General features: G+C 46.6%; 1 protein-coding gene across 1 annotated transcript in view; it reads left to right on the plus strand.

Moving 5' to 3' along the window:
• MAPKBP1 (mitogen-activated protein kinase binding protein 1) overlaps positions 1 to 14,839 on the plus strand; it is an 87,696-nt gene that overhangs the window by 54,077 nt on the left and 18,780 nt on the right. The window contains 21 exon segments of the mRNA XM_078151353.1: positions 4,208 to 4,270; positions 4,581 to 4,638; positions 5,240 to 5,410; positions 5,808 to 5,945; positions 6,205 to 6,387; positions 7,178 to 7,338; positions 7,578 to 7,767; positions 8,032 to 8,178; positions 8,392 to 8,570; positions 8,768 to 8,859; positions 9,156 to 9,281; positions 9,558 to 9,628; positions 9,802 to 9,923; positions 10,249 to 10,324; positions 10,452 to 10,563; positions 10,702 to 10,765; positions 11,429 to 11,563; positions 11,785 to 11,921; positions 12,389 to 12,444; positions 13,740 to 13,979; positions 14,448 to 14,614. Of these exon segments, the coding sequence (XP_078007479.1) occupies positions 4,208 to 4,270; positions 4,581 to 4,638; positions 5,240 to 5,410; positions 5,808 to 5,945; positions 6,205 to 6,387; positions 7,178 to 7,338; positions 7,578 to 7,767; positions 8,032 to 8,178; positions 8,392 to 8,570; positions 8,768 to 8,859; positions 9,156 to 9,281; positions 9,558 to 9,628; positions 9,802 to 9,923; positions 10,249 to 10,324; positions 10,452 to 10,563; positions 10,702 to 10,765; positions 11,429 to 11,563; positions 11,785 to 11,921; positions 12,389 to 12,444; positions 13,740 to 13,979; positions 14,448 to 14,614 (2,688 nt within the window).

The following is a 14,839-nucleotide window of genomic DNA, read 5'->3' on the forward strand; positions in this document are numbered from 1 at the left end:
TCCCAATATTATCTATTTTCTCTCCTCCTCCTTCCCAGAGCCATTCTTACAAGGAATAAAAAAGAAGAAAAACTATTTTTAAATGGTTCAGCAAAACTGACCAATAACATCAGTTAATTCCGACATTATATGAAGTCTTTCACTTCTATAATAAGATGACCGGGCCGCCAGGTTCCGTTTAGGTGATTTGGATACCTCAGTTTCCCTACTGGAACAAAATGAGAAACTTGTTGATCTGACAGTTAGCAAAAGGCAGTTTTCTTAGCTCCAGCAAGAGAAGGGCGTTCAGAGCAGAGAGAGGATACTCACTGAAGATACAGTCTACATTCAGCTGAGCGTGCCCTTCCTGTGCTAGTTTGATCATGCTATTGGTCTGTATTCAGAAACATGAGTGAGGAGCTGGGGATCCTTGTATCTTAGTTGTTTTTGTACTTAGGTGATCTGGAAGCTGCTTCAGTAGCCTGAACCTTAGTCCCCCTGAGCCATTTAAATCTTGAACATGGTTTCAATCCCTTTTTAAAGAAAAACTAATCTAACCTAAAAGAGTGAGACCTTAGGTTATTATCCCTAGCACAACACTCATTGTTTCTTACCTCTGCAAAGTAGTGAGGGAAGTGTATTCTCATATCTTCCTTTGTGGCTAACTGAACTTGATGGTTATAATCTTGGAGTATTCTGTGCAAATTATTGTTGTTTCCATTTATATTATTGTATGTTGTTTTCCTGGTTCTGCTAACTTCACTTTGTATCAGTTCATCTAAGTCTTTCTATACTGCTCTGTATTCTTCAAATTCCTGGTTTCCCATGGTGTAGTATTGTTTCATTGGATTCATGTATCATTTGTTTAGCTATTTTTCAGTCAGAGGGTATCTATTTTGTTTCCAGTTATTTGCCACTATAAAAAGTGTTGCTATAAATATTTTGATGTATATGAGACTTTTGTTTTTTATCGTTGGTCTGCTTGGGTATATGAAGAATATAAGCTTCTTGAGAGCAGGGATTATTTTTATTTTTGTCTTTGTATGTCCATTGTTTGAAACAGTGCCAGGAACATGCTAGATATTTAATACGTGCCTGTTGGATTGAATAATTCTAAGTATGACCAATTGACTATTTTCCTTGAACAGTATCTCACTAAAATAACCTTATTAGAAAAAAAAAGTAATTAAAAGAGAAAAAAAAATCTGCATGTTTATCCTATTTTCTTACCATCTCCTGAAACTTTTGACTATTGACCTTAATATGGCAAGAGTTGTTAGTTTTGTTCCAGAGGAAGAGACCCTTGGCCAGTTACCCTACATATTTTCCACTGCTGCCATTTTCCTGAAGGAGAACGTATGGGATTTAGGACTGTTGTCCATATTACTTTCTAACCTCTCCTTTTTGTCCAGCAATAACCTCACAGTACTTCAGTTCTTCCTTCTCCAATAGATATATTGTGAGGAAGGAAAAGAAGTGACGTTGCAGGTACACTAAAAGCTGAGATAGCAGGGCTAAGGGCATCTGCTCTGGAGCTTGCATAGTCCCCAGTTCCCTAAACTGTCTTTGCCAGAAGCTAGCGGAAAAGGAAGGTTTCTGTCAGTCACCTTGTTGTACTGACTTATCCTAAGTTCTTTGTAGTATTGCTTATTTTTTGTTACCTTGATAACACTTATCACTCCAGGTATTGGCGGGGAGGGGAGAGAACCAAACCTGCTAGTTAGTAAGGGTGCCAGGAGCTGCTTTCTTAGATTCTCACAACCTGGGATAACCTTGGGAAGAATGACATCCTATACAGAATGTATATGTGGTGGCCTACTCCAGTGTTTCTTCTTTAGCCCCGTCTTTTGAACCAGATCTTTCTGTGTGGTGTAATGGTTGGAGGAACAGGTCTGCGATGATGGTGACTGAAAGGGAAGGAAGACATACAAGAAAGAGAATGAGGATAGGGGAATAAGAAAAGACAAATGGAGAGAGCCATATGAGGAAGGAAGAGACAAGGGCAGAGTGATGATGTGACTCAGGATTTTTAAGTCATTGCTAATCAGTGTGACAACTCTGGGCAAATTCGTACTTGTAAAGCATAGTTGGTGCTTAATACAAGTTTGTTCTCCCCTCTTCCCTCCCCCATGCAGACCATAAATCTCAGCACCCCTGGCTAGAGAAAGTTACCTTTTAGAGGTAAATGTCTTCAATTATCCTTCAGATTGGTTTTTCCAGTGTGCTTAATTTGGCCTTTAGATTAGAAGCATCCATTTAAAAAGGTGTTGAACAGTGAATAGTGTTGGATAGAAACTTTTATCTGCTTAGGTTCCCATCAAACAGAAGTGATGTTAATTTTTTGGACTGTTACAGTTTCCGGTTGGCTTCCCTAATTAATGAATTTCCTCATTAATGAAGGTTAAGTCCTAGGAGGGATTCCCACTGTTTTTTTCCCCACCATTCCTGGTGCTGCAGGCTTTTCGTTCATTTTTGTCAACCAGTTCTGGGGACCCTGCAGCTACAAATTAGATGACAAAAGGAGGAAGAAGACATAATGGGTCCTAGGATCCAGCAAGAAGTCAGAGAAACTTCCCTGATTGCCTAAGGAGAAGTTCCTGCCTTACTGTCCCAGTCCCTGGGGCTCTGGAATATTTCTCTAGACCAAGTTCCATCAAGTTTTAATGCTTCTCCATAGAAATTATATCTCTATGGCTAGAAAAAATGCTTCTACCACTGTTAAGGATGTCTAGTCCTATTCTGGACCACTGAAGATAGCATGAATCTTTATCTGGGGTTACCTAGGGCCACACGGGGCCACAGGTTCTTCTGTTTAGAATCTTAGGAGCTACAACAATAGCAGAGACATATCAAGAAGCAGGCAAGTGGTAACCTTTTCTGTCTTCTTGCTTCCCGTCCTTTTTTCCTGATGAGCCATTTATTAGTTCTGCCTTTCCTTGGCCACAGGAGAACATGTGTAGTGGTTGCCCATCCTCTTTCTAGGTACGTAGAGTAAGTACGTGCCTACATCTGTTTGGTAAATGTGTGGACCTGCCATGTGGAAGCATGTGGGTGGATGGCCATTTGAGGTAGTCAGGGGGTCAGCAAGCATTCCTCAAGCTCTTCCTCTGTGCCAAGCACCATGCTGGAGATGCAAAGAAAAACAAAACCAGTCCCTGCTCTCAAGGATCTCACAGTCTAATAGAGGGTGACAACACATGGATAACTGGATAGGCCTAAGATATAGACAGAGTAGGTAGAAGGGAGTCTCATAGGAAAAGGCGCTAGCATCTGGGAGACCTAGGAAGGGCATCTTGAAGAAAGTAGAGTTTGAGCTGAGTCTTGAAGGAAGCCAGAGAAACTAAGAGGCAGAGGTAAGGAGAAAGACCATTGCGGGGATAGAGATAGCCAGTGCAAGGCCTGACTGGATTACAGAGTGCATGGAGGGAAGGAAAGTGTAAGAAGACCAGAAAGGGGCTAGGTTACAAAGAGCTTTAATGCTAAACAATAGTTCTTTATATTTAATCCTGGAGATAATGGGAAGCCACAGAAATCTGTTGAGTAGTGAAGTGACATGTGCTATTACATTGGTAGCTGAGTGGATCGAACAGGCCGAGAGAGATGATGTGTGTTCAGTTATCCCTGTGACATATACTTTTCTCTTACTTAGTAGGGTAGGTGCATGGGAAAGGGACTTATCCAGTCATTGATTAGGGGACATGAGCAGAATTAGAAGCAGGACTGATTCTTAGTAGCAGGCTGGTGACAGGGGCTCCAGAGAAGCTCTTTCACTTTCAGCGGAGGCAGTATGAAAGCACTACTAGAGGGACATATTCTTATCTAACAGTACTTGAGAGAAAATATGAGGAACATGTTATAGGATAGAAGCAGAACTAGTTCACTCTCCAGGCCCAAATTCAAGAAAACACTCCTGGGCAATGTAAGTAGTAACTTTGAGCTCACATCCCACAGGCTCTTCTCTTTCTGATGCACTAGTTCAGAGTTGCTACCTCAAGCTCCCGGAAACTTCCAACCAGTCCAGCTTCCTACCAGAAGGCCTAGGTTCATGAGGCAATAATGATTTTTTTTGGTTGACTGATGATATAATCAGAACTCTGTGTAATTAAGAGAAATGTTTTTGGGGGTATATTTTGATAGGTTGGAAAGGGGAAAAAATGAATTTCGAGAAGTTATAGGATGAGGTCAGCTATGGAAATCTCCCTGATTATTCCTGTACTATCTCTTCCAGATGTGTAGTTGTTTTATTCAATCCCCGAAAGCACAAACAGCACCACATCCTCAACAGTTCCAGGTAAGTCAGCACTGAGCTCCAGGGAACCTTCCTGCATGTGCGCCCTGGGATTGGGCTGGTCTAATTTCTCCTTATCTGGGTAGGCTTGGTGGAGAGACCTGTCCTTGTCTCTTGACCTCGTGACAGCCTCAGTGACCTTTTTTCTTTGGGGGATGAGGGAAACCTGCATTTCTGTCACGGGGCCTCCTTTGGCTGTCCACACAGCCTCCTTTATTGCTCTAGCCTAGCCAGGTTGTCTGGATACCAGGTGTAACTACACAGATATCCAGTTGTACCTGTCCTGGCTTCCACTTATTTCTTTCTTTTGTAGGAAAACCATCACTGCTCTTGCCTTCTCCCCAGATGGCAAGTACCTGGTCACTGGAGAGGTGAGTGACAGGGAGGGAGCCAGTAACACTAGGCCAGGACAAGGTTTCTTTGGCTCTCCCCATGAACTAGTCCTGGGCCCCTTTGATGTTTACCCTCCTGGCCTGTTGCTGGGTTCTTTTAGTTCCCTTTCCTGGCTGTCCTTGGATACTGTATCTTGCCCTCTAGGGCCCCCTGCTGGGTCCGGACAGAATGCTTCCTGCCTCCTGTTGGGGTGTAGCTGGAAGGAAGCAGTGGTGAGCCAGGGACTTGCACTGTAGAAGAGTATCATGTGCATCCCCTATCGTCTACCTTTTCTTCATTCCTATTGCCATAGAAGTCAGGGAGTCAGGCGCTCCCTGCATTGTTATTGTCACATACTCTAATATTCATTCAATAAACGTTTATTGAACTCCTTCTCTAGTGCTAGATAAATGTTATTTGTTGTTATGTTATCATCATTATTGTTATTTGCTAAACTCAGGGAGTATAGGAAGATGAAAAGTAAGCGTCATGAGTGTAGGGATGCCTGTGAGACTTCTAGTACACAGGTAACTCATGCAAAGGTAGAAGATGGTCTGGGGCTACTGTGGGCACCTGCAGCTTCCTCAATGCTTTCCTTAGAGTGGGCACATGCCTGCTGTACGTGTGTGGGACGTGGCCGAGCGTAACCAGGTGGCAGAACTACAAGAGCACAAGTATGGTGTGGCCTGTGTGGCCTTTTCCCCCAGCTCCAAGTACATCGTCTCTGTGGGCTATCAACATGACATGATTGTCAATGTCTGGTCCTGGAAGGTGAGTGGGAAGCTAAGGGGGATAAATGTGTGGACCCTGACAAAGAACAGCCCCAGAGGCAGGTTGGGGAAGGACGGGGAGCTGATTCTGTTGGTTGGTCCGTTTCTGCCCCCATGCTGCTGCTCATAGCCACATTCTTAGAAATGATGTGCCCTATAGAAAGGAGTAGTGATATAGCCAGCTTTGGAGGTTGAAGGAGCTGTCGGGATATCATCAGGAGATCCTTGTGGGAAGGAATTTTCCTAAGCCTTACACAGAGGGAAATGTTTATCTGTTTTGATCAGGGATCCTCATCCTAGCCAGTCTTCCTCTAGGCTCAGAATCTCAAACCTTCTGCAAGCTCTACTCTAGGCCTGGAAGAGAAGTTTCCTAATTATTGTTTTGGCTATCTCCCCAGAAAAACATTGTGGTAGCTTCCAATAAGGTTTCAAGTCGAGTGATGGCTGTGTCCTTTTCTGAGGACTGCAGCTACTTTGTCACTGCTGGCAACCGGCACATCAAATTCTGGTACCTGGATGACAGCAAGACTTCAAAGGTGAGAGTGATGTTGAAAGTGGCTGCCATGTCAGGGGTTACCATTAATTCCAGCCCCTACAAGCCCTTACCCTCTATATTCTTCCATACATCTGGTTTTCAGTCATACTTACTGGGAAAGCCCCTATCCCAGACTTAGCCACAGCTTAGGCCAAGGAGTCCTAGATATCTGTGACTTGTATCTTCCCTTCCTGCCCAAAGCCTATTCACCCTCTCCTATGTGACTAGGATGGTTGAGCATTAGCAATATGTGCCCATAGGTGAATACCACAGTGCCCTTGCTAGGCCGCTCAGGACTGTTGGGGGAGCTTCGGAACAATCTTTTTACTGATGTGGCATGTGGCCGAGGAAAGAAAGCAGACAGCACTTTCTGTATCACCTCTTCTGGACTGCTGTGTGAATTTAGTGATCGAAGGCTATTGGACAAATGGGTGGAACTTCGGGTAAGTGTGGGTCTGATCACTGAAGGGTCCCAGGCAGGACTGCTGGTTGGCTCATGGGGAAATCTAGCGCCTAGAGCAGCTCACCAGGGGCCCCTGAAGATTATGACCCCATTGACAACCAGCAAGAAAGGGAGAGAGGCCTTGTGTGGGATAGGATTCTTCCACGAGGAAGCAAGACCCAGGGAGATGGAACCTGGCTCAGCACAGAGCCTCTGGCTAGCTGTGTAACTGCTTCCTTTCTGCTCTCTCCTTCTGCTTTTCCCTTCCTCTACCCAGAATACAGACAGCTTCACAGTAAGTGGTGCCCAGACTTTCCTTTTCTCTCTCACTTTTTCTATAGCTCTTTTGAATATTTGCCTAGCCCCTCCTGCTTCATCTTCCTTGTCACTTTCCCTGCTCCCCTGCTACTCTACCTAGAACCACTCCTGGTGCTTGACGAGTGTTCCCTGTGTGTTCTGGGTTTTTTGGGTAGCCCTGTAGGGAGTGCCTCCCACTCTTCCTGTCCTCCCTAGTCACTGCTGCTCTGCAGCTGCTAGAAGGCAGCCAGAGGTGCTCTGGGCAGCAGCAACCATGCTTGCTTCTTTCCTTGCCCAGGTTTTGCCATTTTCTCCTGTAGACAAGTGACTGGTTGATGGAAGCAAAGGGAAGAGGGAATGATGGGGGCAGTTGTGTAGGAGTACATAGCTATGGTAGACACATATACCTGAGTAGGGGGAGTATTAGGGGGACATTATTCATTCTGCCTTTCTTCATGAAAAGTAGGTTATAACTGAGTACCTTTTCTCCCTAGACCACAGTGGCCCATTGCATCTCAGTGAGCCCAGACTACATCTTCTGTGGCTGTGCGGACGGGACCGTCCGTCTCTTCAACCCCTCGAATCTTCACTTCCTCAGTACACTGCCCAGGCCCCATGCCCTGGGAACTGATGTTGCCAGCATCACTGAGGCCAGGTGAGTTGTGTATGCTCTTTTGCCACTTCTCTTCCTCCCCCCTTTTCTTTCATCTTCTGTTAATTTATAGTAAGTGAGGAGAACATCAGCTTCTTTGGCCTTTTCAGTTGGAGGCCTCTAGGAATGAACCAGAGATCCCCTCATTCTGCTCCTTTTTTCCTGGACTACCCGTTTCTTTATTCCCTTTATCCCTTTATCAGCTTCCTCCTTACCTGGTTGCCCTGTCTTTTCCCTCACAGCCGCCTCTTCTCTGGTACTGCTGATGCCAAGTATCCAGACACCATCGCCCTGACCTTTGATCCCACTAATCAGTGGCTGTCCTGCGTTTACAATGACCATAGCCTCTATGTATGGGATGTAAGGGACCCCAAGAAAGTGGGCAAAGTGTACTCAGCCCTTTACCATTCTTCTTGCGTCTGGAGTGTGGAGGTATGTAGTGAGAGGGAGGTTCTGTTTTCTTGAAAGAAAGCCAGGAGCCCTAGGATGTACCGGTGATGGCACTTTCTTCATGCTACTTCCTGGTATTCCAAGACAGGCCTCATATTAAGGACTAGGAAAAGGTCTCAATGGATGAACTTGAATTTGCAGTCCCCCTATATCTCAGATCCCTTCCCATGTACCCCTTGTATACCCATTCTTGGGCAGAGTTGGAATTGTACCTCTAGGTCCTGTCTCTTCTCCTTCCACTCCTAGGTATACCCTGAGGTAAAGGACAGTAACCAGGCCTGTCTGCCCCCCAGCTCCTTCATCACCTGCTCCTCAGACAACACAATCCGCCTATGGAACACTGAGAGCTCTGGCGTCCACGGCTCTGCACTGCACCGTAACATCCTTAGCAATGTGAGGACCAGGATTCTCAGGATCCTGCCCCAAATTGGGGGCCACTCGTACCTCTAGTTTGCTCCCTTATGTCCAAGAGCCTGTTTCTCATAATCTGTGTGTCTCATCCCCACAACTATGGGCTCTATGAATTCTCCCTTTCTTTTAGCTAGCTGTGTTGTACTTGGTATGAGGGCATCATGGCTACCTCACTCAACTTTTACCCCCAACTAGGACCTGATCAAGATAATCTATGTGGATGGGAACACCCAGGCCCTGCTGGACATGGAGCTGCCAGGGGGTGGAGACAAAACCGATGGGTCATTGGTAGATACCCGTGTGGGAATCCGTTCTGTTTGCATCAGCCCTAATGGACAGCACCTGGCATCAGGGGACCGGGTAGGCACGCTTAGGTGAGTCTCATCTTAAGGTATGACCACTGTCCTCATTGTCACAGCATAACCGGAGGGAGCTGGTTCCATGGTGAATATCAGATTTGAAGGGCTGTGGCCTGAAAGAGTGGGGGTAGGGAGTGTGCCAGTGAGTAAGGGACTTCTATTCTCTTGTAAAATTCTCTGGAAGCAAACTATTTCCACTCTCATCCTTGCAGGGTACATGAGCTGCAGTCCCTGAGTGAGATGCTGCGGGTTGAGGCCCATGACTCAGAGATTCTATGCCTGGAGTATTCCAAGCCAGACACAGGTGAATGAGGATGGCCCTGTGTGGTTGGCCCAGGCCTGTGCTACTGATTTGGTCTGGAGAAGAGCAATATTTTCCCCCTTCAAAATGGGGAAAAGAGTGAATTTCTGAGCACTCCCTATCCCTGACTATTCTCCCTGAAGTGCTTTGGGGTTCTGTTCTTACTGCCATCTTCTACCCTTCCTCCCACCCCTCCATATGTGCACATTTCACAAGCCAACTGGATCCAGACTGTGGGATCTAATATCTCCTGAGTTTTTATCTACTGGTTGATTAATTCCTCTGGGTTCTGGTCACAGGCCTAAAACTGCTGGCCTCAGCAAGCAGAGACCGTCTTATCCACGTGCTGGATGCTGGACGAGAATATAGTTTGCAGCAAACACTGGATGAACATTCTTCCTCCATCACTTCAGTCAAGTTTGCAGGTAAAGTTCAAGGGAGGAGAGGACTACGGAGTTTAAGACACGTCCTGATAGTCCTCTTGCTTCCCAGGGCCATAAGGGTTTTCCTGTAAGTTGGGAGGAGTGCTGGGCATCAGGGCTGCATTTAGGAGTGGAGCATGGTACAGATTTGATGGTGTTGAGGCTGTCAAGATTGTGAGCTGTCTGATTAACTGGTTACAACTCGAAATGGGAACAAAGCAAAGGAAGGGAATTCCTGCCGCAGAGACAGCTAGGGCAACTAAGCCTTCTCCTTTGTAGCAAGTGATGGGCAGGTCCGCATGATCAGCTGTGGAGCAGACAAGAGCATCTACTTCCGTACTGCACAGAAGGTAATGGACCCTGGGGCAAGATGGAGAATTGGCCTTGATAGCTATCACAGAGAGCCTCCATCTGCCTAAGAAGTGTTATAGGGAGATGGGAGTGAAGGCTCCTAGGGCTGGAGGGTTTCTGAAGGGGCGAGTATTTGAGTCTGGGCCCTGTCCACATGCTGTGTCCCCTGCAGTCTGGAGATGGGGTGCAATTTACACGGACGCACCATGTGGTGCGAAAGACAACCCTGTATGACATGGATGTGGAACCCAGCTGGAAGTACACAGCCATTGGCTGCCAAGACAGAAATATTAGGTAGGTATCCTCTCCTGAGATGGATCAGTTCTGCTCTCCTACTCCCCAAGGTACCAGTTATATACACATCAGCTTTAGAAAGCTGTGGTTTTGACCAGAGGCCAGGGCTGTGTTGATCTTGATGCTTCCTGTTTTGACGTTTAGAATTCTCCCTTGTGATCCTTACTGTTGTCAGAAGGGTGTTACCTGTCTGGGATGGGGTAGGGGGAGAGGGGCAAGAGAGGTAAAGACTCATCTATCACCCAGCCAAGTGCTGATCACTGCCTCCCACAGTAGATATACTGTGTGGGCCAAAGAAAGTAAATCCTCTCCTGTCTTTCCTTAGGATCTTTAATATCAGCAGTGGGAAGCAGAAGAAACTCTACAAAGGGTCACAGGGTGAGGATGGGACCCTCATCAAGGTAAGGAGACCTTTCAGGTTTGGTAGCGGTGCAAGGGTTGGTGGGGATCCCTTTTCAATAGAGTGTTGAGTGCTTTTCTGCCCCAGCCTGCCTCTCACCTCCCCCTATCAAATACCTCATCCTTTAGGTTCAGACGGACCCCTCGGGCATCTACATTGCTACCAGCTGTTCAGACAAGAACCTCTCCATTTTTGATTTCTCCTCAGGAGAGTGTGTAGCTACCATGTATGGTCATTCAGGTGAGTTCTTCCTCTCCTCCAGGTGGCCCTAAATCTAAATAGGGCTTGTTTAACCATTGATCAGCTCCCCTCTAGTTTGGACAGGCTCCTGGTGGGGATTATAAGAGGCTCATGAACTATACTCTGTGTCTTCTCCAGAGATTGTCACTGGCATGAAGTTCAGCAATGACTGCAAACATCTCATCTCTGTATCAGGAGACAGGTGAGCAGGAGAAGCCTCCCTTGGGAGAAGGAGCTACATTTCCCACCATAGCTTCTCTTCTGAAAGGTTCTGGACCAAGACTTTTTTACGTTGACTATCTGTTAGTATGAATGGGCTTCTAGCATTGGGTGGTTTTTTCTGTTTCTCGTACACAAAACTTGATCTCTCTTCTCCGTGCTTTTGCACTGGCTATTGTCCTTGCCTAGAACACACTTCCCCTCTCATCCCTATCTCTTAGAATCCCTTGTTTCCTTCAAAGTTCAGCTGCCTTCTGATGGGGCCCTAAACTGCTGTTGTTTTCCCCATCCCCGTTAAATTTGCTTGTATTTATTTTGTTTGTCATGTATAAACGTACGTATGTATTTGTTGTTTCCTCTTTTGTAATACAAGTTCCTTCAGAACGCGGACTTTTTACCTCTGTGGCCCCAGTGCTGTCACACTTTCTGGATTGTAGCAGGTGCTTCCTAAATGCTTTCTGAAAGTTAATTGATTGGTGAATTTCAGCAAGGGTTTCTGGTTGAGATTGAGATCATCATTGAGATCATCAGCCCTATTCTGAGCTGCTGCCATCTTGCCCACCAGCCCAGGGAGGGAGTATCATGATAATGCGGCTTATCCTTTAGGTTCTGTCTCTCCTGATTCTTCTTATAATTCTGCCCTTAGCTGCATCTTTGTATGGCGTTTGAGCTCTGAGATGACCATCAGCATGCGGCAACGTTTGGCTGAGCTTCGGCAGCGCCAGCGAGGGGGAAAGCAGCAGGGGCCATCGCCCCCTCGAAGAGCCTCTGGGCTCAACCGGTAAGGATCAGGGGAAAGGCATGTGTTGAGGAGTTGCTTTTAGCCTCTCTGTGACCTTGCTCGCGTGGACTCCTGCCTTCATCTCATCGCCTGGGCCATCTGTGAACACCTCCTTCTAAGACCCCGACCCTCTAATTTACTTCCTCCAATACTGATCAGTTTGTCCACTAACAACCTTCCCTTGTCTCTGTCCCTACTTCTGGGATCCCTGTTGATTTTAGCCGAGAGGCCCCTACAGTGCTTTCTCCAGTACCAGCCCTTTCCTCAGACAGTGACAAAGAGGGGGAAGATGAAGGCACTGAAGAAGAAGAGCTGCCAGCCCTGCCCATTCTTGCCAAGGGTACCAAGAAAGATCCAGGTATGTGTTTCCTTGGTGTAAAGGAAGAACATATAAAGGGCTCAGAGGAAGTAATGCAGGGATTCCCAGCCTGGGATTTACACACCCCCGGGAGTATAGAAGCTTGTCAAGGAGACATGATGATTATTTGGTAACTAATTATGTTATCCTATTGAAATTCATCACTTTTGTTTCTTATGTTCATATGCATGGTTAACTCTTCAACTTATTTCCTTTAATATTGACTAGGAACCACAAGGCTTACTAGAAGGAAAGGGGTACAGGGCCCAGAAAAATTTGGGGAGTCCTGAAGTTAGGGGAACAAGGACATCAGGATGAGCTGAAAGATCTCAGGATCAAGATGTAGAAGCAAATGGGATGTCTGCTTTGGGGTTGGAGAAGTCAAAGTTGGGATAGAAAGTTGGTTGAGCTTGACTTTACTCAGCATCCCCCAGATCCCTTTCCCAGTAATTCTTCCCCTATGACAGCTTCAGCCCGAGGTCCAGCCCTACCCCGAAGCCTGTCCCACTGGGAAATGAGTCGGGTGAGTACCTCTTGCTAATGTTTATTTACAACAGGACTGATCACAGATTGAGAATAAGAATCAGTTCCAAGTGGGAAGCCCCACCTTCCTTTTGCCATTTTCCTCCTGGGCACAATCAGCTCTGGTGCCCAGTAGGGTTGGAAGAGCAAGAGCAAAGTTGCTTTCATCATTGTTTGGAAGTTAGTTGACCAGCCAGGGCACGAGATGTAAGTGGTCAGTCAGGAAGTGGGTCACAAGCTCCAAGAGCCCTAGAGAATTGAGCATTTAGTAAAAACTCAAGGTCCAGATTTCCTGTGGCAAGATGCAGAATTAAACCTGAAGCCAGGCTGCAGACAAGGCCAGGAAACTGGGAGGCAGTGTGGCCAGGGGACAAGTGCTAGAGTCAGTCTGAGGACACGTCTGATGCTTACTATCTCTGTGACCCTGGGCAAGTCACTTAACCTCTCTGGGCCTGCCCAGTTTTCTCATCTATAAAATGTGGGAAGTGGACTGGATTGCCTGTCATCTCCCTTGCTGCTTTAAATCTGTGGTCCTGTGATCCTGTAAATTGTGTATTGCTTTAGCATTGGCCTCAAGAGACTAAGGATTTTTATAGCTGTTTTATAGCTATTTAAAAGATGCAAAACCACCTCCTTCTAGTAGACTGTCCCAGGATGGAAAAGGCCTAGTTCCTTTTACTGTCAGTGAAAGGTCCAGTAAAATGGGATTATGGGAATTCATCTCGTACTTCAGGACTAAAGTTCTTCAGGTCAGAGATGGCAGTGATACCTCTTCGGGGTTGGAGAGACTTTGGGGTCCCTGCTGGATATGTGCGCTCCTGCGGGGTTCAGGGTATTCCATACAGCAAACATTTATGAAACACCTGCTGCACGCAAGGCACAAGGAGGGGATACAAAGATGGAAATGAGGCATTGTTTGCTCTTGAGTTTGATATGCTTCAGGGGAGGAAGAGGGAATAAACATTTATAGAGCACCTGCTGTGGGCCACGCACTATGCTAAGTGCTTTTCAGATATCCCTGTTTGGTCAACAGAAGAACCCTGCAAGGTAGGTGCTGTTATCCCTATTTTAGTATTGAGAAAACTGAGGCAAATAGAGATTAGGTGCTTGTGTGGCGCCATTCAGCTCGTAGGTGTTGGAGGCCAGACTTGAACTCCGCTCTATCCACTGTGCCACCTAGCTGCTTAAGGACCATCCTTAGTTTTTGAGGTCCCCCAAGTAATCCATCATAGTAAGTGGAGGCTGACCGAAGCCTTCCCTGACTCTCGTTCTTATGCTCTATTTTCTTGGTCTCAGGAGGGAGTAGAATTCCTGGACCCAGCTCCTGCTGCCAGCCAAGGTCCCCGAAGACGAGGACGATGGGCCCAGCCAGGTGTAGAGCTAAGCGTCCGCTCCATGTTAGACCTTCGGCAATTAGAGACACTGTCCTCAGCACCTCGGCCACCCAGCCAGGACTCTCTGGCACAGGAGCTGCCGACTCAGGCCCAGCCTGAGAAACGTGGCCAACAGGCTCCTGTGGATGCCCATCCCGGTCAGGTGAGGTCTCTTTTCCAGGTGACTTCCACCAAAATCCAAATCAGCCTTACTTTACACCTGAAATCTGGGGCTCTTTCATCTTTTTTTGAGTTACAGATTCAGATTGGAATATATCTGGGTCTGGTCTGGCAACTAGGGTGAAACAAATGTGGCATTTGTCCCAGTTTAAGCCCCCTGAGTGATAAGGTATAATAAGTAATGACTGGGGATGGGCATCCATAGGATATAAAAGAGTGCAGTTTTTCCAGGAGCTTAAAACTATACAGATAAATGGTATCTTATCCATAAATCTCTCCAGATTTGCAATGAGAGCCCTGGACTCCGGTTCTTATCCAGGACTATGGGGTGCTCAGCTTCTCTTCAGGATTAGTATGGTCCAAGCTTCTTCCCAACCTTACTTCCATCCCTCTCTGAGGACCTCTTTTCACATCAGGAAACTCACCTGTGGCCTTCTCCATATGTTTCCAGAGTGGCAGTGTTCCCCAGTCCCTGACTTCCAAGCCTTGTGCCTGTTCTCAAGTTATCCAAATGATTTCTCAGGAAGAGGGGGTCTTTGCCCAAGAGTTGGAGCCAATGAACAATGAAGATGGCATTGTCTACCCAGAGCCAGACAATTGCCCTCCCCTCGATCCCAGGCAAGGACCCCACTCTGCCCCGTCCAGTCCCTGCAGGGCTGTGCCATCCCTGCCCTTCTAGCTCCTCTGGAATCTATTGGTTCCGGATGTGTACTTTCTCACTGAGACGTGGGAGCTTGGGTCTCTATCTGGTTCTCCCCAAACCTATATCTCCCCAAAATAATAGGCCCAAATGGTAGTCTGCCACCTTCCCAGAGACGAGGAAGAAAATTAGCAGTCAAATAA

This window comes from Phascolarctos cinereus, unplaced genomic scaffold, assembly GCF_003287225.1.
Source record: "Phascolarctos cinereus isolate Bilbo 61053 unplaced genomic scaffold, phaCin_HiC Scaffold_3;HRSCAF=262, whole genome shotgun sequence".
Taxonomy (NCBI): domain Eukaryota; kingdom Metazoa; phylum Chordata; class Mammalia; order Diprotodontia; family Phascolarctidae; genus Phascolarctos; species Phascolarctos cinereus.